Genomic DNA, 27,100 nt, shown 5'->3' with positions numbered 1-27,100 from the left:
ACAAGGAAATTACCTGAACCCCACGTAATTTTTAATGTTTTTAAATCTAGGATGGAACAGTGCTGCTGCCAGTCCCAGTGCCACAGATCCAACCTCCTTGGATACATGGATGGATGGATGGATGCCATTCCATGCCCAGCTGCTTAAAGCACATAGGTTTGATAGTGGGCAGGCTGTGCACAGGTAGGCACACTTGCATGCCCACATCCAGGTGTCTGGGATGCATTTCAACAGGATCACTTGTAGGAATCTGTATAATATGAAAGTGCTGGAAGGATTGGCCCAAAAGTTCCCAAGCTGCAACATCCCCTGCAGTCTGCTAGCAGCAAAACAAGGTTTTACTGAGCTCCCTTGCTTAGCCCCCCCAGGTCAAAGCCAGGGCTGTGCACACAATGGCTGGTGTGGCTACAAATAACCCACTAACAAATACAGAAGACTGCCCTTCCACCAAAATGGCTGTAATTTATTATGAATACAAAACCTGAACTGGCCAAGACTTGCAAAGCAGCACTATAAAAAAAAAAATTAAACCTTCCTGGCACTACAAGTCCCAGTGCCTGGAACACCTGGTTTTGCAATGGACCCTCAGAACTGGGAATAAACCCCAAAATTTATCAACTTGTTTATTTTTTTTTTTTTTTGGTAGAAGTAAGTTTCCCATGTTAACAAAAGCAGAATGGTTTTATTTAGTGTTCATCTCACACCTTTGACAGCTGCAGCTGTCAGGCACAGAAGTACAGTATTAAAATAAACTGAACAGAGTTGCTCATTGCAAAAATCACACTATGCAAACCTGTGGATTGTAACATCAACAGTATAAAATGTAACAAAATTGGAACTTTTAATTTTTTTTAAGCTTTTAAAGATAATAGTCCAGGCTATAAAACTATATAAGCATTGAATAAGAAATGTTAAAGTCAACAAGTCTACAACAGATACATCTTGTAAAAACTCAATAAATTATATATATATTTATAATATCTAGTAACATTTAAAACCATGCACAGTTTTGTACATTTTTTTTTTCAGTACAGGAAAACTCTTTGCTTCGAGTACTTGGAATGTACACAATTAGCAGACATTTGTAAGAAAATACCAAAAAATTCTTTTTTTTTTTATTCCAACAAAACAAAAATCTATAGAAATCTACCTTCTCAAACTTCCACTGAAGTAACCTCAAACTATAAATTATTTATTTTAGGATAAGGATTCTGTGGCTCTAAGAAGAAAAAAAAAAATTAAATGAGATGCTGTCATCCTGTTATTCTGAAACATTGATATGCAATATGCACCAGAGAAAAATGAAAAGAAAGAATTCAGGATGTAATTTGCTTTGCCTCTTCTGGTAGTACATAAAGAAGTCTTCTGGACAATAAACAGAAACCCCACCCACAAAAAATCCTCAGCCCAAACATCCCCCACTGTCAGCTTGATCCATGCTAACATTCTTTAGGTCACTCCTGTGCTTTTACACAGCTATCTGGCGTTGAGGAACAAAACAGCATAGCACTCTGAACACCAAAAATCAGGCATCACTGGCACTTTCCAATGTGTTAGATGCAAAAGAAATATGCAGCTGTAGCAGCTCTCCTGCAAACAGTGTCACTATTTTGCTCACATGGCATTTCTGAAGCCCAAAATACAACAGTACTGGCAAAGGGGAGAGAAAAAAATCTACCCTGCACCATTCAAAGTCAACATTTCACTTCGCTGCATACTTGTTATTAAATCGACCACAAAGAATACCTTCATTTGAAAATAGAAAAATAAACACTCACACCCCTTAATGCACAGTGGTTAAACTGATGGAAGAATTCTTGGCCCTGTTTTTCTGAAATGTGTAAAAATCATCTCTCTGCTGCTATTTGTTTGGTTTTAACCACTGGTGATGTATTGAAAAATAAACTTACCTTTGCTCACTGCAATCCAGGATAAACTAATATTTTTTTAATGAATACATATATATATTTATAACATTAAATGTAATTTGTTAAAGGACTGTACAACTATACATTCTTTCAATATTTCCCATAAACACAAAGGAAAAACTTGATTAATATATTTTTTCTCCATTTTTAATAAGTTAAAAAAAACACCCTTAAGTTTGGTGAAATTTAAAGTTTACAGTAACGCTATGCTATTTAAACCAATGAACAGATATGTTAATGTCTATAAATAACTTTACAAATATACATGTTAAGGTACAATTTTTAAAACAAAACTGTGAAGATACAAAACAAACAATCAAAAACATCTTTTCTTTTGCCCAGATCAGTATATCCTAGATTGCAATGCTCGTATTTTGAGACTCTCTCTCTCTCAGTACTGCTTTATGTTGCATTAGTATTATACATTCTTTTCTTTTAATATATTTATTTATATATATACACGATATATTTATAGATATATACACAGATTCTCTGGAATAAACCTTTTTGATATAAGTTAAAGGCTCTTGCCTACAGGTACCCGTAACTTCTTTCTCCAAGTCACTGCACGTAGATGGAGCCAAACCTCTGGCCTCGAGGGGTGCATGGAGGAGCTGCTCCCTCCCCGCACTCACCCCGGGCAAGCAAGAACAGGCAAACCCCAAAAATGAGATTTATCCTTTTTTTCCCCCCCAACTGGCCGGTCTCAAAGGTCAGGGTGTGATGCTCTGCTCCCCAGGGACCCCGCGGGGTCTCTGCCATCCCTGGGCTCTGCTCCTGCCCTGGCACCGACCCAGTCGCTCCCAGCCCCGTGCAAGGGCCAAGGCGCTGACACTTCAGATGACTTGACCATCTCTTTTTACCATTTTTGCTTTCATTTCTCCATGACAAATTTGCATTTTACTTAGCTTTGTTCTCTCTTCTTCCAGAAAGGATTCCTTCTATGTAGCTGGGTAGTACGATCGTGAAGCTATAAAAACGACGACAACAAAAATATAGATATTTTTATAAATATATGAATCCCTGCAGGCAACGTGGCTTTTCAGCTCCACCAAAAAGGTTCATGTACAGATTGCATAAGCGAAGAATTTCCACATTCTTGACACTTTTTTTGTTGTTTTTTTTTTTTTTTAAAGGAAGATTTCTTTTTCTCTTTTCTTCGTATTGCAGGCACAGAACGGTTACTGTGGCACTCGGAACGCGGAGGCTGGGAGGTCAGGGAGCTCAGCACCCCCCAGGTTCAACATTCTCCTTGGTAAAGGAAAAATCCCTAACAAAATGGAAAGTAAACAAAAAAACAAACAAACAAAAAAAAATCATCTAGGATAGATCATCTTGGCAAGAGATTAGTTCCTTCAGGCCAAACAGTGCTTCTTGACTTTTCATACAGCAATAGGGAAAAAAAAAAATTAAAAAACAATTGATGAAAAAAAAGTTACTTTTTTTTTTTCTTTTTTTCTTTTTACCCTGAACAGCTTGTCAACAACACAAATCTCCAGGCACCATCACACACAGTTCCACTGGAAGATCCTTCAGAACGGTTTCACGCTCGGCGCCCCGCACTCGTGCCTCCCCAGGCATGCTGCCCAATCGCCTGTCCGTCTGTCCGTCTGTCCGTCCACGTGCCCGGGGGTGCTCACGTCCGGATGACGCCGTTGCAGGGCGGGTGCTTGGGCAGGCAGGGCTCATCAGGCAGCAGGTCATGTGCAAAGACCGAGTCATCCCCTGAGGAGCAGGTGCTGTGGGTGTCCTGCCCGGCCGGCGAGTACTGCTCGAAGGGCACCGAGAGGTCCAGGTACTCCTGCCAGGGTGACAGAGCCATCAGCGCTGGGGGTCCCCCATGCCAGGGACCAAGTGACCCCCTCCCAAACCCACCACACCACACTCACGTCGGTGGATGTCACAGTGAGCACCCTGTCCAGGTCTTCCACCAGCTGCTTGAAGGTGGGCCGCTGCGAGGGGACGGCGTGCCAGCACTCCCGCATGATCATGTACCTGCACGCGGGGACATGGCACAGTCACGTGTGATCAAGTGACACCCACCCACCTGCCCACCCATCTCCAAATGGCTGAAGGCATGGCTGTGGCCAATGCAGCTTCAGCCATGGCCAGCTGAGGGGAAGAGGAGGGGTTTGTGGAGCTGTGGTCCTCATTAGTGATCATCTGATGGTTTTGTGGAGCCATGGTCCTCATTAGTGATCATCTGATGGTTTTGTGGAGCCATGGTCCTCATCACTGATCATCTGACACATGACTGTGCCCTCAGAGCAGGAGGAGGACCTGTCCTGAAGGTGACACACCAGAGCTACACCCCCAGGTGCCACCTGCCCAGTGAGGGGAGGTGCTGCGTGTCACTCAGTAGCCTTGGGCTGAGGAAAGTCTACCTGGAGATGGCCACACCACTTCCCAGTGGGGATGTCCCAACAGCCCAGAACCCAGAGTCCAGCGGGGTGTATTTGGCCTCAGAGGGAATGGGGAGTGCAGCAAGGTCAGCCCCCAGCACACACTCACAAATCATGGGTGCAGTTTGCAGGTTTGTCCATCCGATGGCCTTCCTTCAAGAGCTTGAAGAGCTCCTCAACGGGAATTCCTGGGTATGGAGACCCTCCCAAAGTGAAGATCTCCCATAGTAGCACTCCAAAAGACCAGCTGGAAACCAAAGAAAGATCTTTAAAATTCAATGAGGTTTTTTTTCCAAGCCCCCCCATATCCCATCCCCCTTGCTTGGCTTTATTTCTGTGCAGCCATGCATAGCTAACAAAGTCATCAATAGCATGACTAATTGCCTAGGCCATTTTTACTAGTTACTTGGAGATCTCTGCTGATCCAACTCAATAGCAAAGAAATCCCAGGCACCAAGTCTGAAATTGAAATGAGCATTTAATCAGATAGGTGACAGCCCATCTATCACCGCCAGCTCTTTGTTAGGTTTTCCACCAGCTCCACTGAATGGAACAAATCAAATTATTCATGCACGGCTTCACTGAATTGCAGGCTTGGAACCACAGGCCACTAATTGTGCAAGCTGATACCAAAACTTGCTTGTTACAACACCCATTTCACTGGCCAAGCTGGGGGAAAAATACCCCAACAAAAATCAGCAGAGCACTAATGTTACACACTTTAGTCCTGCAGCTGTGCTCTGGTTAAAAGTCCTTTTTTTCAAAAATATCTTTTCCCTTCTTCATTTTCTTTCTAAAAACAGGGATTATCTGTCTCTGTTTCGCTTTCATGCACACTCACTCTCCCATTCTCTAGCTTTGATTTATCTGTCATGCCCTCTGCAGCATTACCTAAGCTAGGAAAGTATGATTTAAGATTAATAAAAGCCAAAATACCTGAAAATTACAGAAATAGAAAGGATTTGTTTGTCCAATTGTGAGTGGTGAGCTCTGGGGAGAAGGCAAGCTAGCTACAAAATTATTGATCAAATATTAAAATAAAAAGCTACTGTATATGTGGAGCTGCTTCAGTCCTTGCAAAATTCAGATGTGTTACTGATTTACATGTAAGGAGTGCTCTGCTGTTTGGTTACTGTGCAGAGGCACTAAAACAGATGAGACAGGATTAGAAACAATAAAGAAAATAAATGAAATGGCAAAATTAATCTTAGACTATATTTGTTGAATATTCTTTGATCAATTCTAACAAGAGACAGAATATTTCAAGCTCATTCCACATCCTTGACTGAAATGTAACAGTCTGGGGCAAAGTGTGGAGGACGCAGAGGGTAATTTTTTTTCTCATGAGGTTTTTTTGGCACAATATTTTTCAACTGCTGGATGAATCACCTCATCTATAAAGTGGATGAAGTACCTGCCTGCTTTCCAGTAATTTTTCAGCAGCTCCCTAGAGACCCTCAGATGAAAGCAACCAGATAACAGCAAAATAAAACCACGTGCGTGAAGACGCAGCTTGGAATCAATTCCTGTACTTTTGCATCCCCAGGCACTCCAGCAGGGAATGATCCCTGGTCAGGCTTAGCAGTACTTTTGTCTGTAAGATACTATAGGTGTTGATTTCCCTGTTGTATTATTATTTTTTTTTTAAGTGTGGGTTTGCTTACACATCGCTCTGGTGAGTGTAGACCCGGTCAAACAAGGCTTCTGGAGCCATCCATTTCACAGGCAGCCGACCCTGTAATTAGGAAGACAATGGGAACATCCCATCAGCATATTCCCCCAGCCACAACGGCACCATCTGAATCTTCTTTTCTAATCCAGTTTGAAACATTTTCATTAACAGCCACATCTGCCTTCCCGGTCACTGGGCAAAGCAGCAGTGGCCATATAAACAGATTAGAGCATTTGATCCCTGGATCTTCACTGACAATCTCTGCAGTGAATGCTCTCTGTAGAGGACTGTATTTCACTGCCAAGGCAGGTTTAACATATCAGTGCATCTAAATCTTTGCATGGGAACAGCATCCAGGGCTCATAGATGCAGTGAACTCTGTGGCAGAGCATGGGACAACACTTTCCATCTCTTTGTCTGGAAAGTACAGTTGACTCCAAGTCCAAACCCAGTTTAGGCTCAACTTGAAGGGAAACTTCCAAAGAGTGAAGGCAAGGGCCAGGTCCTCTAAGAAACAAATCCTGATCCTGCTGGAGGCTAAAGGAGGAGGTCAGATCCCATCCTACATCAGGGTCATAAACACAGACTGTCATGTGAGAGATACAAGATGAGAAAGGCTAGATTAATCATAATTCTCTGGGGCTTTGTTTGTCTCCCTCCCTGGAGGGAGACAGAAAGTACTGTTTTGTGTTTGAACCATGATTTGGATATGGGGGAACTTTGTCCTCTTCTCACCCACTGTCTCACTGTGGGAGACAACCAGAGATGAGACACAGGCAGGATATACAAATGGGATTATGCTCTCAGTTGTTCCACACAGTTTAAACAGGGGAAAATCCATCTGATCTGTGATTAAAATTCCCAAGAATTGTTATTAATTTATGATTAAGAAATCCTGGCAATTAAGGAAGATTTCTGATATGCTATTGAAGTGGATCAGGATGGACATGGTGGACTTCCAAGGACTGCTTGGATATTTAAACCCCTTGCAATCCCAAGACCCAGGTTCTGCACTGCCCTCAATCTTCCACTGCCATCTCCTCACTCTGTCCTAGTTAGGATTTTCTCTCAGAGCTCAATATCTGCTGCAGGCTCTGAACCAAGACACAGGGCTTCTTCTCTCAGCCCTTCATTTGCAAATTTTTCTCTACAGAAAATATAAACAACTCCAGGCCTCAGCCCTTGTCTGGGGCCATGTTCTCACTCTTGGCAGTGGAGCCAAGAAGCTCGGATGTAAAAAAGAGAGAAATACACGAAAGACAGGTAGATCCAGGTATACAAGAAGTGACATTCCTCTGTCAACGGCTCTGGTGAGACAGAAGTTAGCTCCTTGGGACCTTTATGAACAGTAGTGGAGCAGACTGGAAAGGGCTCCATTCTCCATTCCTGTTTGGGAGAAACCTGAGTTTCTCTTAGTCTAAAGCATTGTGGCCAGAGCTGAAACCTCACAACCAGCTGCTAGCAAGACCAGTATCTGTCAGGAAAAAAAACAGATGGTGGATAGACTGCTGGGACCAGCCTATCTACAGTCCCTCACTAGGTGAAGTCCCTGTCAGATTTCTTCCTCCTAAGCCCCTCTAGGAAGGGAGATGTGGGACAAGGGCCTCTTGCTGCAGGGATGACCGAGCCCCCTGCCAGAAGTAGAACTGCGTGTGCTTGGCAGCTCTGTACTTACATTGGTGGTTTTCTTGTAATAGTCAATGTTGTGAACGTCTCTAGCGAGGCCAAAATCAGCAATTTTCATCACATTATCTTCAGTGACTAACACGTTCCTGGCTGCCAAGTCGCGATGAATGCACTGTGAAAGGTGAGCGAGGCAATAAATAAGGGCTCGTTAGCTGGAACCAACGGCACCGTGTGGTTTATGAGCTGAGCTGCTGTTTCATTGACTCCCGGGCTCATAAAGCTGTGGGCACTGCTCAGCTCCTGGCTCTGTGTGTCACCACCCCACTGTGCCTGCTCAGTGGGAACCACCTCTTAGTAACACTGAATTGGTGGCCTCGGAGCCGGCGCGGCCACGCACGCGCCTTTGCTCTCCAGATGGGATTTAGCAATGAGAAAACCAACTTCCCTCCCCTGGGATGTGCAGCTGCTTTTCTGTGCTGTTTCCCCCAGGAAGGGGAGTGCAGGGTGATGTTTAAGGATCTTCAAATTAAGGTATCCCACCTACATCTAAAATGCACAGACTCAAAGAACGGTCTGGGTCGCTGGTGCTTTTACAGGCATTTTGTGGGTGCTAATGGTCCTGCAGATGACAGCTGTGCAGCTGCATGGTTCAGGAATGCAGCCAGCATATGGGGACTTTGCACATGGATGAAGCCTCCAGCTTCAAAACCCCCAACATACTTCATCCAGCAAAGTTTGGCCTCTAAAGGGAGAAGCCTGCAATGTTTTGCCTGGGGTTGTCCCACACACAGAGCATTCCCTGCCTTTGAACACGTGGCTTTGACCAAGGCTTCTACCAAATGAGGTTTCTCAACTCACTTTCTGAGATGCCAAGTACTCCATGCCCCGCGCCACCTGGTAGGCACAGGAAACCAGGTCCTTAAATGTCAGCTGCTCCTCGGGCAGCTTGCAGGTGTCAAAGGAATAGTCCATGCCAGGTGGGCGCCGTGCCCTGAGGTATTCCCGCAAGTTCCCCTTTGACGCGTATTCCACCAACACGTAGAGTGGTCCTGCGAGGAACAGCCCGTCAGCATCCAGCAGAGGAAGAGCTGACCACCCAAATCTCATCTGGGCCAGTTTGGGCAGCCAGTGATTACAAAGAGGGGATGGCCAAATCTGAGCCTCCCACGACCCTGCTACATACCATCCTGTGTGCAGGCACCGAGGAGGTTAATAATGTTTTTGTGCTTCCCAATCATTTTCATCATTTCCATCTCAGAGACCAGGTCAGAAAGGTCTTTGTCTGTTGCATCATCTGGAGAAAGCAGAGGAGGAATGCAAAAAAATGTCAGGAAGAAAATGAGTGTTCAGGAGTACAGTTACAACTGCTGTGGAGCCATGTGGGGCTTTGAGGGGGAAACACTACTCAAAATATGGAAGTATTTGGCTTTATTCTACTTTGGGAAGAAGGATCAAAATAAAAACAAAACCTACTACCATGGCAACAAAAAAAGACAAAGGAACAAATAAGTGGAGGTAAATGTTCATATGGAAATAAATAATGCCTTCTGTCTTCTGTTTCATCCACACAAGTATTAAAAAAAATTCACATGTTGGTATCTGGTACCTGCTTTTCTGATGGTTTCTGTCCCTCATCTCTAGGGGACAGCAGTTAATGATGGTGGAAGGTCAGGGCTGGGAGGGAATGTATTTTTTGGATTAAAAGTTGCAATTTCTCTACAAAATTAGAAAAAACTATCTACAAAAGTAGAAAAATTTGCAAAACCTCCCCAAAGGAATGTTTTGGTTTGGAAAGATGGAAATGCTCCTACTTCTAAAACCAGCTTCAGAAAAGACTCAAGGAAATATAAATTAACCAAATCCATTTCTCATAAGAAATTAAGGAAATGTAAATTAACCAAACCCATTTCTGATAAGAAATATTTTTTTTTCCCCAATGTTCCCCCATGTAACCTCAAGCCCAGGCTGCTTACTGCCCTCCTTGCTCCAGGTGAACTCCTCAGCTGTCTGTGGTTACTGTGTCTGGGGGCAGGATGGGAAATGGAGACTTATCCAGAGGCACCCACTGAGTCCTCCATTTCTGTCTCCCTTTAACTTCTCAGGTGTCTGGGACCAAGTTTTCTCAATGAAAAAGTTCCTCAAGAAGGAGTTTTTCAGCTGAAATTCCACAAACTCCATCTGAGGTTGCTAGGCAAGCTTTTGGTAGAACAGGCAGTGCTGGTTAGGGGAGGAGTAAGGAGTGGGCTGATTCATGGAGCTGGCTAGAAGTGAGGGGGATTCCCCTTCTCCTCAGGGATGCTATTACCCCCTGGCAGAGAACTGGGTTAATTCCCAGTGCCTCTTCCTGATGGGATTTGCACTTTTGCCTGTTCTCCAGGGACAGCCCTCACCCCTAGGCTATGTGGGTAAAGGGGAGGAGGAGAGGCTGTTCCTGCTTTCTTCTGTTTGTGTCTAGTTTGAATAAAAGACTTAAAAGAGGAGCAAAGAGAGGAAATCCCAGCACAAAATGCTGTTCTGTCCTCTGTGGACTCCCCATACCTTTCAGCATCTTGACAGCAACTGTGATGGCCTTGTTTGGCTTGTCCTTATCAATCCCAATGGCTTCTGCCATGACCACTTGGCCAAAACAGCCCTCGCCAAGCGGCTTCCCCAAGGTCAGGCTGGAGGGGGGAACAGACAGACAGACAGACAGGTAAGTTAGGGGGTCCTGGTGTGGGGACACTCCCAGCAGGCACAGAGACCCCAGCCCGTGGCTCTGACTGACCGAGACCGTGTCAATTCCCACTTGGGATCTGGAGGTAGTTCCAGCTCAGAGACGTTGGCCAGCATGGGCCCATCGCTGGAGGAGAGGCGCGTGATCCGGACCAGGGGCGTGTTGGAATTCATGGAAGAGTTGGACTCCAGCGACACCTGCTTGGGTAGAGCAAATGAAGTGTTATTGCCAACTGTATCTCCAGGGCAGGCCGTGTCTGAGACGGATCACTGAGGAGGTTTGAACTCTCTGGGCCCATGGACAGATTTCTGGGAATTTCTAACTGGGAAATGCCCCCACCCTTGCAGAAATCCACTCCTTTAGGCACTTGTGGTCAAGTGTTTAGCAGATGGAAAGGAGGGACAGGTCAGCCAGTGCCCTCCAGCATCAGGAGGTGTAATCCATCCAGTTGTTCTGTTGACTTCTCCCATCCTGGCACTGTCAATGCCCACTGGGAGCCTGCAGCCAAAGCTTGGAATCTGTACCCCTCACTGTGGGGTTTCACATGGTGTCTTTTGGTCCTGCCCCTCTGCAATTTCATGCAGCAGAAGATCTCTAACTTCAGAGGGGGCCTTTGCCACCATCACAGGAATGGCTTTGGGCTCACCAGTGACATCTGTGAAAGCAGGAATGAGCACAACCAGTGCTCTTTCTCCCCAAATCCCCACTCCTCCAGGGAGCCTGGACTGGACTTCCCCTGCCAGATGTGCTTTCTGTGGTGCTCACATCTGCACTGCCAAAACCTCTTGGGCAAGGCCAACAGCAGTGGGGGCTGCTCAAGAACCAGAGTCAGCTGCCACCTCTGCCAAAGCTCCATGGGCATAGAAATAAATAAAATATTAATTATTTCACTCTAGGCTGCAGCCAAATTATGTCCCTCTTGGGCAATGTTTTTCTGGTGGAGCTTCTCACCTAGAGAGAGAATTTCAAAGAGATGGAGGAGGAAAAAAAAAAAAAAAGAGGGATACCATAGAGGGGAATAGGAATCTTGTATCTACTTTCTGTTACCTGTCTCTTGAGTGGGAATTTGGAGACTTTCTGAACAGTGGGGGTGTTCATGGCTTTTTTGCTTGGCATTTTCATCCTCCAGACAATCACCAAGACCAGCACCAGGAGAAGGAGGAAAAAGCCAGTGCCATAACTGAGAATGCCAGTGTACACTGAGCCCGAATCATCCATCTCCATGAGCTCCTCGGCTGCAGGGTGACAAGAGATGGCAGTCAGGACAGGCTGGGCAGCTCCCCACACACAACTACACACATACAGCACAGGGAATCTGGGCAGGACTTGCTCAGCTACATCAATGTCAGTGACTTCAGTGAGGGACTCTCCCAGGCCAGTGGTTTTCCACCTGCAGCTGTAGTTAAAACATTAGTTGAGTTTGCCCTTTTTGGGGTCATTTTACTTTGGGTTTTTAAGACCCCCCAGCTCACAGATTGAAAACCACTGCTCTAGGCTGAAGGCATCTTCACACGTCTGTGCTGTCCCTCTGACCAAGATCTTGCTCTCTCCACAAACCCACACAAGGTGTCTGGGATGCCTTGGATGTGCAGAACTGGGGGTTTGCTGCACTTTGCTGATTCAGATTCTCCAACAAACATTTCCATCAGACCAGTGCCTGCCCTGAGGGACCAAGGGGCTTGAACAGCACCCAGCAGTAAGGCATCACACAGGGAGAAAGTCTCAAGAGAAAAATCTGCTTAATTATTTAATGAAAACTTAGTTCTGCTGGGAAGAGGCTGGAGGGTCTGTCCCAGAGAGGTGGCAGAGCCAGGAGGGTGATGGCACGAGCCCATCAGCAGTGGCTACCTGCTTGCAAGACTTCTTAGAGACCAACAATGGCCAGCTGCGTTTTCCCCCTTGTTCCTTTCAGGACAGGCATGGTGACCAGAGGAAGGAGCCATGGTGGGACTGATTTTCTGTCCCCCAAAGGTGTGCTGGCATCAGAGGGACAGTCAGCAGTGGGAAGCTTTATGATGAAGTCATGCTGGTGTGGTTAGCTCAGGAATGGGTCGTGTCCATTGCTGAGCAGTCCCTTCAGCAAGCAGCAGGAGCCTTTCCCTGGCAGCAGCAGGCTCTGGTTCAAGTATTTGGTGGCAAAGCCCAGGAGGACATGGAGAAAGGGCTGATGGTGACACTGGGGGCTGCTCCAGCCTGTGTGCCAGCTGTGAAGGGCCTGATCTTGCCAATGGCCATCTCCTCCCGTAAGACAGGAGTGCCAGATCTCCTGGGATCAGGCACTGTGGTAGGTAATGCAGCTGCCCTGCCCTCTGCTCTGTCCCTCCTCCTGTAGCATGGACAGGGCACTGCAAGCTGAAGTTCCCCAGGTGGGCTGTGTCCTGCACCCCTCTCTGGGGGGGCCTGCTGCTGCTCAGATAGCTGTCCTTCACTGCATCTGACTTCAAAATAAAGTTCTACTTTTTGTTTTTTTTGGTCAGTTTTCTCCTGCTTATTTTTTGCTTAAATAAGAGGTGTGAATTCATAAACTGTAAAAGCAGAGTGTGAGTCACATGAGACAATATCATGATAATCTGAAAATAATAGAGATGTTAGTCTTCTAACCAAAGGAAATGTTTTCTCATCCAGTGGATGTCAGAAACAGAAACAGGATCAGATCAGCTATTACAGAGCTGGCAAATAAACAGGAAAGATGAGCAGATCCCACTGGCAGCAGGGTTGGGCATGGAGGAGACCTTCTCAAGCCCCAGTAAAAGTGATTCCATCCAAATCACCCGCACAGATAAAGTCAAGGTTAGAAATGCCAAAGTTCCCCGTTCCTAAACACATCCTGAGATGGATGTGTTGTGAGATGGACCCAAATGTGGTCTATGACTGGGTAAATCAAAGTGGGCTCTTCAAGATTTTGGGTGCCTTTTCAGTAGGGGGGTATTGAACATACTCAAGGTTTGCTTCTGCACTGCCTGCAAGGCACAGCACATATGAGATTCAATGTGAATATTGCTAGTACTTCCCTAGACCATGCTCAAGCCTGCCCTGCAGCCAGAGGCAGATTCAGCAGGTGAAGGGGCAGCACAGCCTCATTCCCCCTTCTGCAGAACAGCTCTCTGTTGCACATTCTGTGCTGGCTTCATTGTCAGTAAGAGCTTTGCACATGAAAGGACCACAAAATTGAGGTCACTCTGGCCTCGGGTTTCAAGCCCACTGCAGCTTTCATCGATCCCAGCTGGAGCAGGCAGCATGCAATGCCCCTGGGAGCCAGGACTCCTGTGCTCTGCCTACAGATGACTCTCCTTGACCTTCTGTTTGAGATCGCTATCTTGGCCTGCTCATCCGTGAAGTGGAAATAATGCTACAGGCAGGGAAGGGTGTGCTCACACCAGACACTTATGCATCTAATTTTAGGTTAAGATATGAGGTCAGACAGAAAGGATCCTTCATAAGATGATCCACAGTTCATGCCCAATTTAGGGGCCCTGGATCATCTGATGGGGAGGTTTTCTTCTCCCACTGTCAGTGTAAGAAGACAAAGCTCCTTATTTTGGCACTTAACAGCCCTAACAAAGAGGCTGTGAATACCTCCCTGTTATTAGACAGAAAAAAAGATTCTGTGCATTTTACTGTATCATTACTGCAATAATTTAGATTTTGAGATTCAATGCAAAAAGAGTCAGCTGCAAGTATGCAACAGGGGTCTGCAGCAAATCCCAGAGAAGAGATTTCCCTGGAAAACGCCCCTGCTCCAAGCAAGGGGCAGCCTCTGGGAACTTGGCATTTCCAAAGCAAAACATCCTGGAGAGGGAGGGAGAGGCCAGCACAGAAGGAAATACCTGGTAGCACCGTCAGCCAAGCAGAGTGATGTGAGAACCCAATAGAATTCCCTGCGAGACAAGTATATTCCCCAGCATCCTCAAAAGTAACATTTCGCAAGTACAGAATCTCTAGCTCCTTATCCGTTGTGTTAACACCTGCCGTCTAGGGGGAAAAAAAACACACACATATAGAAAGAGGGAAAACAGAGAATAAGCCACATTCCCAGCAAGTGTGAGGACACCACAGGCAAATTTCAAAAGCAGATTAAGGTGGTTTTTTTTTTTATTATTTTCCAATGGCCCATCTTCCGCATTTATTTATTCATTCCCCTCTGCAACCTGTAGTCAAAAGCAAAAAAAAAAAAAAAAAAAGTTCCCTTCACCAGGTTCTTACTCTGTCCCACTAAAGAAGCATGCAAGCAAAAGCATCCAAATGAAAAATTGCCCCCACAATATGACTGACTTTGGGTTAGTGAGGTGAGTACAGGGGTGGGGAAAGAGAGATGGGAAATGAGGACGAACAGAAAGAAAGAGGAAAGGAGGGGAGATGTAGTGGGGAAAGATTCAAGTGCTGATCAGAGGAATATATGAACATTATAGTTCATGAGTTCATTGAAAATATAGCATTCTAGAATTTTTTAGAATTTCTTCAGTGGGCATCTCAAATCCATATATTGATTACACAGACCTTGACACTGCAGTAGAAATCTGGCTGATAACCAGAGGGTGCCTGTAAGGAACTTTCCTGCAGTGGCACTAAATAATACAGCAGTCAACCCTCTAGGCTGGAGTCATACCCTAGAGCCCATGAAGTTGGTTCTCCCCTCTAGTTAACATGTTTGCTTGCATGAGCCAATGTTGATATTTATTTCTCCATTACTTCTCCAAGGGACAAAACTGATTAATTCAGTTTTGTAGGTGAAAACTCAAAACAGTTTGGTTTTCCAGAGCTTGGAACGTCACAGGTCATTAACATGCAATTCTGTTATCAGCACTCAATTGTAAAGAAAGGAAAGGAATAAAAGTATGAAAAGTTGATAGGAAAATTTGACAGTCATTTTATTGTGGGAATTTTTCCATGGCAATTGCTGTATAGGCGTTACAGTCTTGTAAAAAAAAATTAGCAAGAAAATAAGATAAAGCCATTCAGCGTCAGTTGACAGGGTATAATACAAAATGAATAGTAATTTTAATCACTAGATTCTTAAAAATGTTATAGCTCATTCTTGCAGTTGCCAGGGCCTTGGGACAGAGTCTGTGGTTTACCTGGTTTTGGTTTGCGAATGTGGAGCCAAAATGGCTTTTCGGCTATGCCTACGAAATTGTTGGCTCTACACAGATATTCTCCTTCATCTTGTTCTGTCACATTGAACAGATTTAGGTTAGCATCGGCTTCAGCGTTTTTACTGATCCAAGACTGCAGGAATAGACAGAAACCTGAACTTCAGTAAACCAAACAATAGCTGCATGGCACCTACATCAGCTAGGCTTGACTGCGCACGGCTGTGGTGACATCCCCGGCTCACCCTGGGCTGACACACCTCACCCAGCACCTGGGTGGTGAAAAGAAGCTGCCTTTGGCCCCCAAACCACATGCAGGTGAGCTCCCTTCCCTTCACACATGCCATTTCTTTGTAAAAACAGACCAGCTTGCCCCTTCTCCATCTGACAGCACTCAAAGGCCCCATGGTTTCTGAATAACTCCACACACAGGAGCACCAGAGAGAGGGCTTAAAGCAGAGATTTGTGTTTGCATCCCGGCTCAGCAAATACTGTTTCAATTATCAGATTCCAAAATAGAATTTGGAAACAAAATATAAGCAGTGGCGGTCTGAAACTTGCTGCTGACTTTGCCTTTCAGAAATTAGCTGTAATTTTTTCCACTGCTTATAGGAGCCTCTTTACTAAATAAAGTGGTGTATATAAATCAAACAAACTTCAGACTTTTAAGCAATGGGTTTATTTCTCTTCTTCTATGCTGCCACAACAGCACACCAGCTTTTTCCCTAAACACTAAACAGTTGTTTTTATTTTGGCTGAAAATGCATAACTGTTTTAAGTGGCCTCAGAAGAAGCTTCAGTTCTGGAAATGAAAATAAAGCAAATGTCTTCTCTGTTTTGGTCTTACACTCTCCAGCCCAGGCTTGATGCCTTTTATTTCCAAGCCTGATCCTGCCAATATGACTTGCAGCTCATTAAAATCATCGGGGCAGCCAGCTCTGATAGGTTATTAGGAACTGAACCCAGAGGAGGCACCAGAGAGGAGCCCCAGGGTCCATGTCTGATGACAAACACCACCAGTTTTGACCTGAGCTCATCTCCAAGGCTTATGTGCAAGTCTGTCTGCCCTGACTAGTGGGGAAACGTGCCTGCCTGCTGTTGCTGCCTTGTTTATAATTAAACCAGGCATGTTTCAATGCAGAATGTACTATTTAGCTTTTGACAAAGCTTGGGCACAGTCCCCCTCTGTAACTGGAATGCATTTAGTGCTCTTCTGCAAAGAAAAAGGGGTTTTCTTTGATCACAAATTAGCTCAGGCTTTCAGGAACTGATGCAGGTGATGGCTTGGTTTTGTCAGGCTGTTTAAAAAATGGTTTGAAAGTACAGCATTCAACTTATCCATCTGGACTTGGGTGGGGCTTGACACCCCCTCACCCTCCCTTTTAGATGTAGGGGGGGAAATTTCACATGCTGGGCACCTCTCTGTCTCCCTTGCTGTGATGGAGATTGGGACTTCAACTGCCCCATAGCAGCTCCTACGCTCCACAAAATCTCCTGAAAGCAGGAGGGAAGGGCAGGCTGATAAAAAAGCCTTATCTCCCTGCAAGCAGCAGAGCACAGGGCAGGAGAGAGCAGTTCTGTGGGCAGGGGGGCTGTTAACAGCACCCTGCTCCTGCCAGGATGCTGGGGCAAGGCAGCAGCACTGCATGGCATGAGGGAAACAACTCCATAACGCCAATGGACACCCCTGAGACCACAGCAAGATCATTTTATCAGATCTTTACATATAAAAAACAAGCACACCACATTTAAAAAGGCAAAGAAAAAAAAAATCCCTGCAAAGCTGGGCCTGACACAGCTCTGTGGAGGCCCAGGACTGGCGCACAAAAGATGCATCCCAAAATGGAAATGCTCCGTGCCCCAGCGCTGATGCCGGCATTAACACAATTCAAAGCATTCCTGATTAACCAGAAGTAGTAAATAGACGTGTGCTGGTCCTATTCAGCAAAAAAACATAAAACCAAACAAAACTTGTGCTTTTCAACTGCCTGCCTGTGCTCCCCTTCGAAGAATGCGGAGCCTTTGCCATCCACAGAAGAGAAGGTATTTGGCAATTCTAATTACCTACCCACCCCGGTGCCGCTCCAACTTAATTTTAAAACACTATTTATAAGGACTATTTATATGTTCTTTGCCACAGCAAAGCAAAATGGGGGCTTGTGCTTGTGACACAAGGCACTGTTCACAGCCGCTTTGCAAACTTCCAAAAGGTAGCACTTTATCCCACAGGGACCACACACGGAGCTCAGAGACTATATGAGATGGCATGTGACACAACCAGCTATTCAGAGCTTGGTGCTGGGCTGTGAAACCAGGGGGAAATTCAAATATGCATAATTCAAACACATTTGGAGAGGTGGTGAGGAATAAGAAGTTTTCTAAGCTCACGAGAAGCACATGTTGCCAGTCCTGAGGAACTGTCTCCAACCATTTCTTCCAACCAATCTGTTATTTCAATCTGTGTAATTATTTCCAGGGTCTCTGGCTTTTATTATAATGTATCTGGCTGCGTTACAGTTTTGTAGATACTGTCTGATAAGTGGTGGTTGTTTTTTTTTAAACTTCATACAAAGAGAAGAAGGGTGTGTGCAGCAGGATGTGCACAGGGAATGTCCACACACAGGACAGCCTCAGCTTGAAGCTGCAGACACAAAATCTGCTTTCAGCACTAACTGGAGAGCCAGAAAAACTCTATTTGGCCCTATATATTTTAATAAACACCACCACATGATGCCTTTAATTACTTTTTTAAAGTATTTTAGAAGTTCAATGTGCTCCTCACTCCCTGTTCCCTGCTATTATATTTACATTGGTTGAGGGGAACCAAATCACCTGGCTTTGTTATGGCTGTAATCTGAAAGTTGCCTTTCAAGAAAGCATTTTAGCAAAGTAAAGTCTTGCTATGTACTTTTTGATCAATTAAAAAAAAAAAAGGCTTTTCTGAGCATTGATAATAGCAATGTTCACAAATTTAGTGTCTGGAACAAGATTATGTTGGCTCTCAGGTGCTGATAGTTCAGCATTACTTGGTATGTGCATGCTGCAATGTGCTTACTTGGAAAAGGAAGAATGTGTTTTAGTTGGGAGACTTTTATTTTAATAAACCCTGAAAATACTTCCATTGAAGCTGTAAAAAAAAAAGGGCATTTTTACTATTTTGGGTCAAATGCAATCTGACAGCTCCTTCATTATGCTGCATTTCTCACAATTGCCTCAGCTCTTACAACTTTGCTTATCTGTGCCACCACAGTAGTATTGTTATCTCTGGCAAAGAGAAGAGTTTGGAATATCGATTTCAGGACATTTTTGCTGTATCCCCTCCAAAAAGAAGAGTAATCCACTGGGCAGGCTTACAGAAGGACTGCCCTGAGGGTGAGAAGGAGGAGCATGTACCAACCTTCAGCACTGTGACATAGGGGGTTCCATCGGGTCCATATTTGCTGCCATTGACTTCCACGTGTTTCAGCCACTGGATGTGAGGCTGGGCATCGCTGTAGACCTTGCAGTGAAATTCCACATTGCTCCCCACCACCACAGTCTGGTTGGCAGGGAGCCCTGCTTGCAGGATTGGTCGGTGGGGTGACCTTTCTGAAAAACAGAAAAGAGGGGAAATCCTAATTTACTTGTCTTATTTTCCCCCCAGCAAGTATTCTCCTCTGAAACGTTCATCTTTTGGCTTTTCAGGGGAAAGGGTACAAATTAGGGTGGCTTGATCACTGCTCTACCCAGGGCTTCTCAAGCCAGACAGGGAAAGACCACCTGGGAAGGGAGGTGGCATTACAGCCCTCCCATTTCTTCTCTGGGCCCTCTGCAGACCCACTAAGTAATTTACTGATCACAGATGTGAGGCCAAATTGTTGGCCAAAAAATAAACTTGTTGTTGGTTTTAGAAGACACAAAATCCAACACTTTGGGAAAGAAACCAGGTGCCTGCTTTCCATCTCCTATCAGGCAGCTATTCCACAGGGCCACAGATGAGCTGTTGAGGGAAAGCAGTGGGATCTCACCTAGCACATCAAGCTGGTAGGTGTGCCTAATGTTGCCATATTTGTTCTCCACGACGCAGGTGTAATTCCCTCGGTCCGACGGCACAACGCTCTCCATCACCAGGCTCCACTGCTGGTGTCGCAGCTGGGAGAGGAAATCAAAACATCAAGACCTTGCAAACCAGTGAAAAATCGTTGAGCTTCCACACACTCGGACCCCAGAGGAAGCCTGAACATCTCAAGGACCTGTTTGCAAGGGTAATTAAATGAAAAGGAAAAAGTTTTTGACAGAAAGAGCCATAAAGTTCTGGAATGGTCTGCCCAGGAGGTGGTGGAGTCACCAGCCCTGGATGTGTTTAAAAAAAGACTGAATGTGGCACTTGATGCCATGGTTTAGTTGAGGTGTTAGGGCATGAGTTGGACTCGATGGTCTTTAAGATCTCTTCCAATCCAGTGATTCTGTGAATTCTGTCAAGTCCTAGTGAGAAAAGGCATTAAGACCAACGCAAAGAATGATGCAACACAACGTAACACATTGAGATTTCAATAGGGACTTCTATGTTTCCACAATAATCACAATAACAAAGCTAGCTGACAACTGAATGTGGCATCTCCCACTAGAATAATGACTTCAGCAGGCATAATATAGGATCTATATTTTATGTATTTTATATGTTTTAATATTCTGACCTATATTTTAAAATGTGTGCGCTATGGAGGCAACAGGTTATGGCATTTGTCTGAGCAGAAACAGGTTTCTCCAACTGAGTTAGTCCCCTAAATTCCCTCTCAAAAACAGAAGCAATCATGTCCAGCCTCAAATCCGGTCCCTAGGATGCTTGGCCAGCCCTTCTATTTTGGCACCAAGTTTTATACTAGTTGGTTTTCTGGTTTTTTATACTAGTTGGTTTTCTGGATGTGGCTCATGTCCAGAGCTGATGGTGGTTCAGTAGCAGAAGGGAAAGCACAGCCCCTACCTCCACCCTGACCTGCTGCCCTGTGATCTCAGCTAGAACGTTTATTTCTAATGATTAGAAAGGAAATAATGGATATGGAAAGCAAATCTTGAATTAATACAGAAAGCAACCAACAGTAACAAAGATGACTTCAGGGTGCATAGAGTATGAAAGCTCTCCAAATCTCTGGATATTAATTTGATGCCTTCTGCCGCCCAAAGCAGAACATTTAACTTTATTAAACATTTTGAAGGTGACCCCAAGGACACAGAAATAGGAGATTTACAATAATGCTGCACTATAGAATGTCAGGGGCTGATGGAAAAAAACAAGGGTGTAATTGCTCCTGGAGATTTCTTGCTGCAGCAGGTGAACTCAAATATGAAGTCATTTAACCTCTTTTGCTACACATAAATTGCATCCACATGCTTTCCCTAAGAGGGCCAAGTTGCAATCAAAGCCAGAACTCTGCAAAGAGCAGGTTTAAAACCATAGGAGACTAGATAGCTTAGTTGCAAGATAAGCAAGCAAATGTCATTTTAACAATTTGTAGACCTCTACAGCCCTGAAAACAGCATTGCTGAGCACCCCATTTTTCAGAGAACGCTGAATATGGCATTTGTTTTCATTTTAGAGTATGGGTAACAGGAGGCTGTGGCCAAACATTTTGTACAGACATCTCAGCTGTGGCAGATGTCTGGTCAGCTCTGACTGCACTTCTGCCCACCCAGGATGGCACAAATGGAGGAGCTCAATGAAGGAGCAGAACCAACATCTCACCTTTTGTAAAGCAACATCCCCCTTGCTGAATCTCTGTAACAGTGTAGAAATTGCAGAGTAAGAGAAGCTCTGAGAACAGAGCCTGGACCCCGAGCCCACAGCTGAACACACCAGACTGTCACGGAAGTTTCAATGCAAATTTGTGGCTGCTCAGTGGCTCATTTCCATACTGGCTTGTCTCATAGTGGTGTCTAAAGCTTCCTTAAATCCTCTTTTCAGCACTGCAAAATGTTTGCATCTGGAACCCCCAGAAGCTACTCCAAGGAAATTGGGCTCCAGACACATGGATGACTCCCTAGTCTGACCTATATTCTAAAACTAGGTCCAAATTAGGTGTCTTAAAAAGAATGCACTTTTAAAGACACTTTTATGACACTTTCAAAAACTTCTCTTTGCTGGGTTTGTGATGGGAACTTTGCACTCTGAATAGAGAAGAACCTGGGGGCACAGACTCATGGGGCAGAACTTGTTTGGAAACTTAGGAAGACATTTTTAGTTTTGAAAGCCTTTGGCAAAAGATAGTAATTCTCATGTTAGGATAGTCACTGCACTCGATAAAACACTAGAAACATGAAGTGCCTTAGCACAGGCATTAATCAAGTGGGTGAGATACTGGAAATCCCTCTGGTTTATTTGGTGTTGTCATTCTTGGCTCCTTGTGAAACAAACATTTACAGACACACTTGGAACCTCGTGTTTGCCAGACTGGTATGCAAGTCAGTGCAATGGTCTGGGGAAGGGATAATCCTCCATCTCCCCTCCCCCTCAATCTTCCCTTCTAGGGTCATTTAACACACACAGGCTTACAATATTAGAGATTCCAACACGGATTTAACCATTAATGCTCTTTGGGAAATTTCATATGATAAGTCATATGAATTTCTTTCTTTTACCAGTTAAGGATGAACTGTAACAAAACCAGGTTATCCTGCCCACCATGTTTTCAACACTCACCCTTCTCTCTTGCAGGGTTTACACTGGCCAGTCACACAGGTCTAAATGCCATGTGCAAAGGGCAGATGTGGAAGAGTGGTCAGCTTTCATTTGCTGACAACAGACTTCTCACAATCAATATTAAAAGTCTTTCACACACTGAAAACAAGTGAGAACATTCCCGGCTCAAGGATTTCTGGGTTAAGACCAGATCTCAAGATGAAGCAAGCCAACCAAACTCTGCCAGATCTGGATCTTGCCCATTCTTTTCAAGCTGCCTAATCCTGTTATGAAGTTAAGTTGTAACAGGGAATTTAAATCTTAAATACATGAGATACCGAGCAAGTTTTCAATCCCCTTTTCTGGTTCAAATCTCAGCTGATATCTATCAGTATATTTATACTGGATGAGATTTACACTAGATTACTTATATCTAACTGTGGCTCATGACCAAAAGCAAGCAAATAAAGGAAGGAAAATTACAGAGAAAGATGTCTTTATATCAAGAATGGGACAAAGAACTACACCTAGACAGAGAGCTTAAACCAATCTTCCTGTAATTGTCCTGACATTGCCTTCAATAGCTCTTTTAAGCATTGACTTGTTGCTGGAAGGTGCCCCCAGAGAAACAAAGCACAGCGATGCCAAAGACTCACTACTGTGTTTCCGAGGATGAAACGTGTCAATTTAAACTCAAAGATAGATTAAAACTACTGGAAAGTGGCTAGGGGAATTGCTTTCAGCTTCAGATTTTTTTTTTCCTGCAGGCATAATTTAGTGCAGCTGATGTGACACAGTTTGGTAAAAAGCCTCTGGAATGGCGCAGGCAAGGCTGAAAACACTTCAGGATGATCCTTACAGCCTGCAATTAGTAAAAGATGCTCGTGCTTTGTGAATGTCATCTGCTGAAGAGCAGTTTACCCCCAGGAGTTCCCTCCCCACTTCTTTACCCTCCATGGCTTTTCAGAAGATCCAAACCTGAGCTTGTTCTCAGCCTCATCCAGACTGGAGTAGGGACAGGACTGAGGAAGGAGCTTTAAAGGCTTCACTGAAGCCATCACAAAAGGCTCTTTCAGGAACAGGTCTGAGCTAACAGGAAAGAAACAGCCCAGAACTGTGGGGAGGGGGGACTTTTTTTGAATCCTTCTCTGGTTTCTGGAGCATGGCACACTTTGCACACCCAGTCCCCTTTCAAAACACTACGGATGTGGCAGGCATCAGCACACAGCTATTCCAAGCTCTGATGAAGGTGCCTTCCTACAAGGCACCTTCTCTCCTTAGCAGCAGAATCCAGGGATATGTCAGGGCTGGGAGAGTGCAGGCAAAAGTTGCTGCTCAAGAGTCCTTCCTGCTATGATGATTTTGCTATAATGAGCTATAGCAGTTTTATTGTCCCCAAATAAAACCAGAAAAAAGAGCTGGACTGTGACCTCAAGGGGACAAAGTAATAACAACAGCAGCAAAATGTGAGAAAAGCTGATTCTCCTTTTAAAATCCTGCCATAATTCATCATAAAAAGTAGCACAGAGACTTCTGGCTAATTAAATAATTTGACTGCAGTGGAGTTTTGTGTCCCTGAGCTCTATCTGTAAACATGAGCCAGAGCATTTTCCAGAACACCTCATGGTAGAAAGGAAGCAGGAAGAAGAAAGCAGCCAAGGAGCAGATGCTATTACTCTGGCTACAAGGGAATCCAACACTTGACCAAGGGTCAGTGATTTATACCACAAGAATGTTAATGACTACCAGCACGATGATCCAGCTCTTTGGTGAGGTCTTTCCTATACCTTCAAAGGACACTGAATAGGTTTTCTTTGAGGGTGGGAGCAGCTATGGCTTGGTCCAACACATCTCAGTGCACTGGGCTCATCTCCAGAAATTAGGACAGAAGTTTCTGCTCCTGCTTTTTCATCCCTGTTCACAATGCAACCATAAACCCAGCCCCATTTTTACCTACTCCCTGAATGACCACTATAGACAAACTCAGAGGGAATTAGTCTTTGATCCCAAAGGACAGCAGTCCTTTTTAACACTTTTGGTGCCAAGCAATTCCTAAGAGTGCAAGAACCACCTTCATTTCTACACATTCATGACAGTGCTCTTAAAACCACCCATGTTAATCACCGCACAATACAATTTTCTAGTTGGCAGAAATAACAAAAACCTGAGATCCAAACCAAGACCTTACCTTAATGCCCCCAATCCTGTGCTCCCCTTTGAACTCCTTGCCATTTTTCAGCCAGTAGATGGAAGGGGTTGGGTTTCCACCCGCCGGACATCGGAAGCGAACGGTGTTGGCGGCGGGAACTGCCAGCAGCTTCTTCTCCATCTTATCTGGCCGGGTCCAGAAGGGGACACCTGAGAAAGGAAAAACCAAGATGAACAGGTCCCCTTCTGCAGCAGAGGATATCAGCTGGTGAGCAGATGCATTTGAGGAGTCTTTGGCGTGTGCAGATTGACAGTTAAATTGCTACCTGCTGCCGTTAAGATAAATGACACAGAAATGCTTTCCAGCTAAATGACTCTCATTGACATAGAGAGGGTGTTTGCATTTCAGTTTTGCGATGAAAGGTTCATGACCAGGTTCTTGTCTTGGTAATGCCAGTATAAATCTAAAGTGGCTCCTTTTAAATCAACAAGTAGAGTTATCCCAGATCAGGATGAGAATCTGGCCTCAGTGTGTAAAAAGATACAGATGTACCTCTGGGACATTAGTAGCCAAGAAGCATAAACAGCAGAAAGATGTTAGAACTGTGAAAGAATGTTGATGGGCCAGCAAGGGAGCAGACAAAACGTATGAGCTGAGTGCACTGGAAAATGTTCCTCCTCAGTGAGTACAAATGTAGTGTAGCCTCCTTAAGGGAAGGAAAGAAAAAAACGTGCCAGTGCCAAACTGGTTTATCGTGTTTATGTTCTCCAAGTACAAGTGATTTTAGTTTTAAAGATTCATGTTACCTTTGAACAGGGATAAATTTTAAAACACCAGTGTTAGCATGAGATACTTTTTATAATCTGCCTCAAGTACAGCTACGTTCCTTGGCTGTGTTACAAACATTACATATTAACTCCAAATTAAGGCAGCAGCAGCGGCAAACTCATTATGCTGGGAAGAAAGAAAAAGTTTTTTTTAAAAAAGCCTCCCAAGCTTTCATTTCTGCTTAAGGCAACACTGCATAGCTGCACATGCTGTGTTTCCCCTGCCACACCAGGGCCACATCCAGCCCCCCAGATCTGTGCTCCACACCAAGGGCAAAGGGAGATGGGGGCACACAGTGTCTGGGCTGCAAAACAGCAGGAAGGAGGGCAAGGAGCGTAAATGGCATCTCCTCCAGTTGGGTAGGAAAAACTCACAGACAGGGAGCACCTGTTGCAGAGGTACGTGTGCTTCTGGCCAAGACAAACTGAAGGCACTGGTTCTCCAAGAACTGCCTTGGAGAACATGACAGCCACCAAAGCTGTTGGGACAGCCTTGCTGCAGCCTCTCCTGCCGTGGTGACAATGCCCAGAAACACCAGCCAGCATCACAGCCTCATCTCAGTGCTACTCTGAAGCCCCTGTAATTCCCTGCTTGATGACAAGCATGTACAAAGTTTTCCCTCTTGTTGCATCCCTTTGAGATGCATGGGAGCTGCTCCAGCACTCCCTATCCCTGATGCATTTGGCTGCATGATACCCATCCCATTACAACTCCACTAAGTCACATTGACCTCACCTTGGCTTAGGTCCCCAGGGTCCTACCCATGCAGGCTCCCTGCTGCATTCCAGCTCCAAGGACATTGCAGGGAAGGTCATACAGCTCAGCCAAGGCAATCCATGCACCCATTGGTTTTTAGCACCTGCCAACACTCTCCCCATGTTTCCTCCACCTTGCAAAGTCCATGAGGAGCTGGATGCCAGGAGCTCCATCCAGAATGCCCCTCCATGTGCTAGAGACAGCCCTGCTGGGCACACCTCATGTCCCATCTGCTTTCCCAGCTCTGCAGTGGGATGGCTGGACACAGGTGCCTCAGTAACACCATCTCAGGGAGGGAAATCCAGTACTGAGGGTTTGCCTGTGCCCTCAGCCTGCCTTGCACAACAGAGTGATGCTATCAGAGCCAGCCCCACGGATCAGAGGGATCTGTGCTCGCACATCCCGCATACGCCTCATGTTTCAAATAACGAAACTGCTTAAGGCCCTTTTCTTGCCAGGATCCTGCAGGAGCATGGCTGGCACAAACAACAGCAAAAGGAGGAATCCCCGCAATTCCCATGGCCCTGGAAAATCCCAGCCACAAACTTTGCTGTGAACACACAGCACATCTAGAAGGCCTGAAGTAGTGCATGATAAAGTGAGCTAAAATGGGACATCATGCAGCCATCTACTGCTCCAGATGGCAGAACTGCACAAAAATGGGGAATATTCCAAAAAAACATTAGAACAGAGGGTGCAATCATTAAGGAACGGGTCTTGATGGTAAAAGGATGATGCTGTCATAGCATGAAGGAAGGGCAGAAACCAAGCAAAGACTGGGTAAATCCCCAGGCAGCAACAGGGGAGTGAATGCAGAGGACACTTGGGATGGTGTTGGGAAGGCTGGAGAGAAGAGGGCTCCAGAAACCCATGTTGGTCCTTGGTTTTTGACACCTGGGCCATTTTCTGGCCAAATGGCTCCTTTTGGCAACACACCTTTATTTTCTGGGGATGTTACAAAAGGTTAACAGCGCTACAGGGGAGAGGTATAGCAAAGGCCAAGCAGGGATGGAAAAGTCCCTTTTTGCCACCACCACAGAGGGCAGCCAAATAACCTGTCCTGTTGTTTGATTAACATATCTGCCCACAAGAAATCCCATTTTATGTTGTTGGTGACAATCATCTAGGTACAGAGGTGTAATTACATCACATGGTCAGGACCAGGTTCCTCCTTTTGCTTTTTGGGGCTCTTTCCTTTTACACAACATCTGCATGTGCTGCAGGGTGACATTTTATCACATTTTTTCATTCAAAAGATGAGTTTGAATCTCACAGGAGATT

At 45.1% G+C, this 27,100-nt stretch overlaps 1 protein-coding gene across 3 annotated transcripts in view; it reads right to left on the bottom strand.

Annotated features, from left to right (window-relative positions):
* Window positions 1-662: 662 nt before the first annotated feature.
* FGFR3 (fibroblast growth factor receptor 3) overlaps window positions 663-27,100 on the bottom strand; it is a 55,777-nt gene continuing 29,339 nt past the window's right edge. Inside the window, exons 5-18 of one of the 3 annotated variants that reach the window (XM_071447211.1) lie at window positions 24,275-24,444; window positions 19,439-19,562; window positions 18,829-19,019; window positions 14,169-14,313; window positions 11,383-11,576; window positions 10,393-10,538; window positions 10,167-10,288; window positions 8,812-8,922; window positions 8,487-8,677; window positions 7,678-7,800; window positions 5,995-6,065; window positions 4,440-4,577; window positions 3,818-3,923; window positions 663-3,729 (exon numbers count right to left, since the gene is read on the bottom strand). In XM_071447211.1, the coding sequence (XP_071303312.1) occupies window positions 3,565-3,729; window positions 3,818-3,923; window positions 4,440-4,577; window positions 5,995-6,065; window positions 7,678-7,800; window positions 8,487-8,677; window positions 8,812-8,922; window positions 10,167-10,288; window positions 10,393-10,538; window positions 11,383-11,576; window positions 14,169-14,313; window positions 18,829-19,019; window positions 19,439-19,562; window positions 24,275-24,444 (1,997 nt within the window). In that variant the 3' untranslated portion in view covers window positions 663-3,564. Of the gene's footprint in view, window positions 3,730-3,817; window positions 3,924-4,439; window positions 4,578-5,994; window positions 6,066-7,677; window positions 7,801-8,486; window positions 8,678-8,811; window positions 8,923-10,166; window positions 10,289-10,392; window positions 10,542-11,382; window positions 11,577-14,168; window positions 14,314-18,828; window positions 19,020-19,438; window positions 19,563-24,274; window positions 24,445-27,100 lie in introns of all 3 variants that reach the window. The other 2 variants (XM_071447212.1, XM_071447213.1) reach the window with 2 other exon arrangements.

This window comes from Agelaius tricolor, unplaced genomic scaffold, assembly GCF_023055355.1.
Source record: "Agelaius tricolor isolate 1412-34295 unplaced genomic scaffold, bAgeTri1.0.p SCAF_24, whole genome shotgun sequence".
Classification (NCBI taxonomy): Eukaryota; Metazoa; Chordata; class Aves; order Passeriformes; family Icteridae; genus Agelaius; species Agelaius tricolor.
The sequence above is the reverse complement of the archived record's forward strand: the minus strand, read 5'-3'. Positions and strand labels throughout refer to the sequence as shown.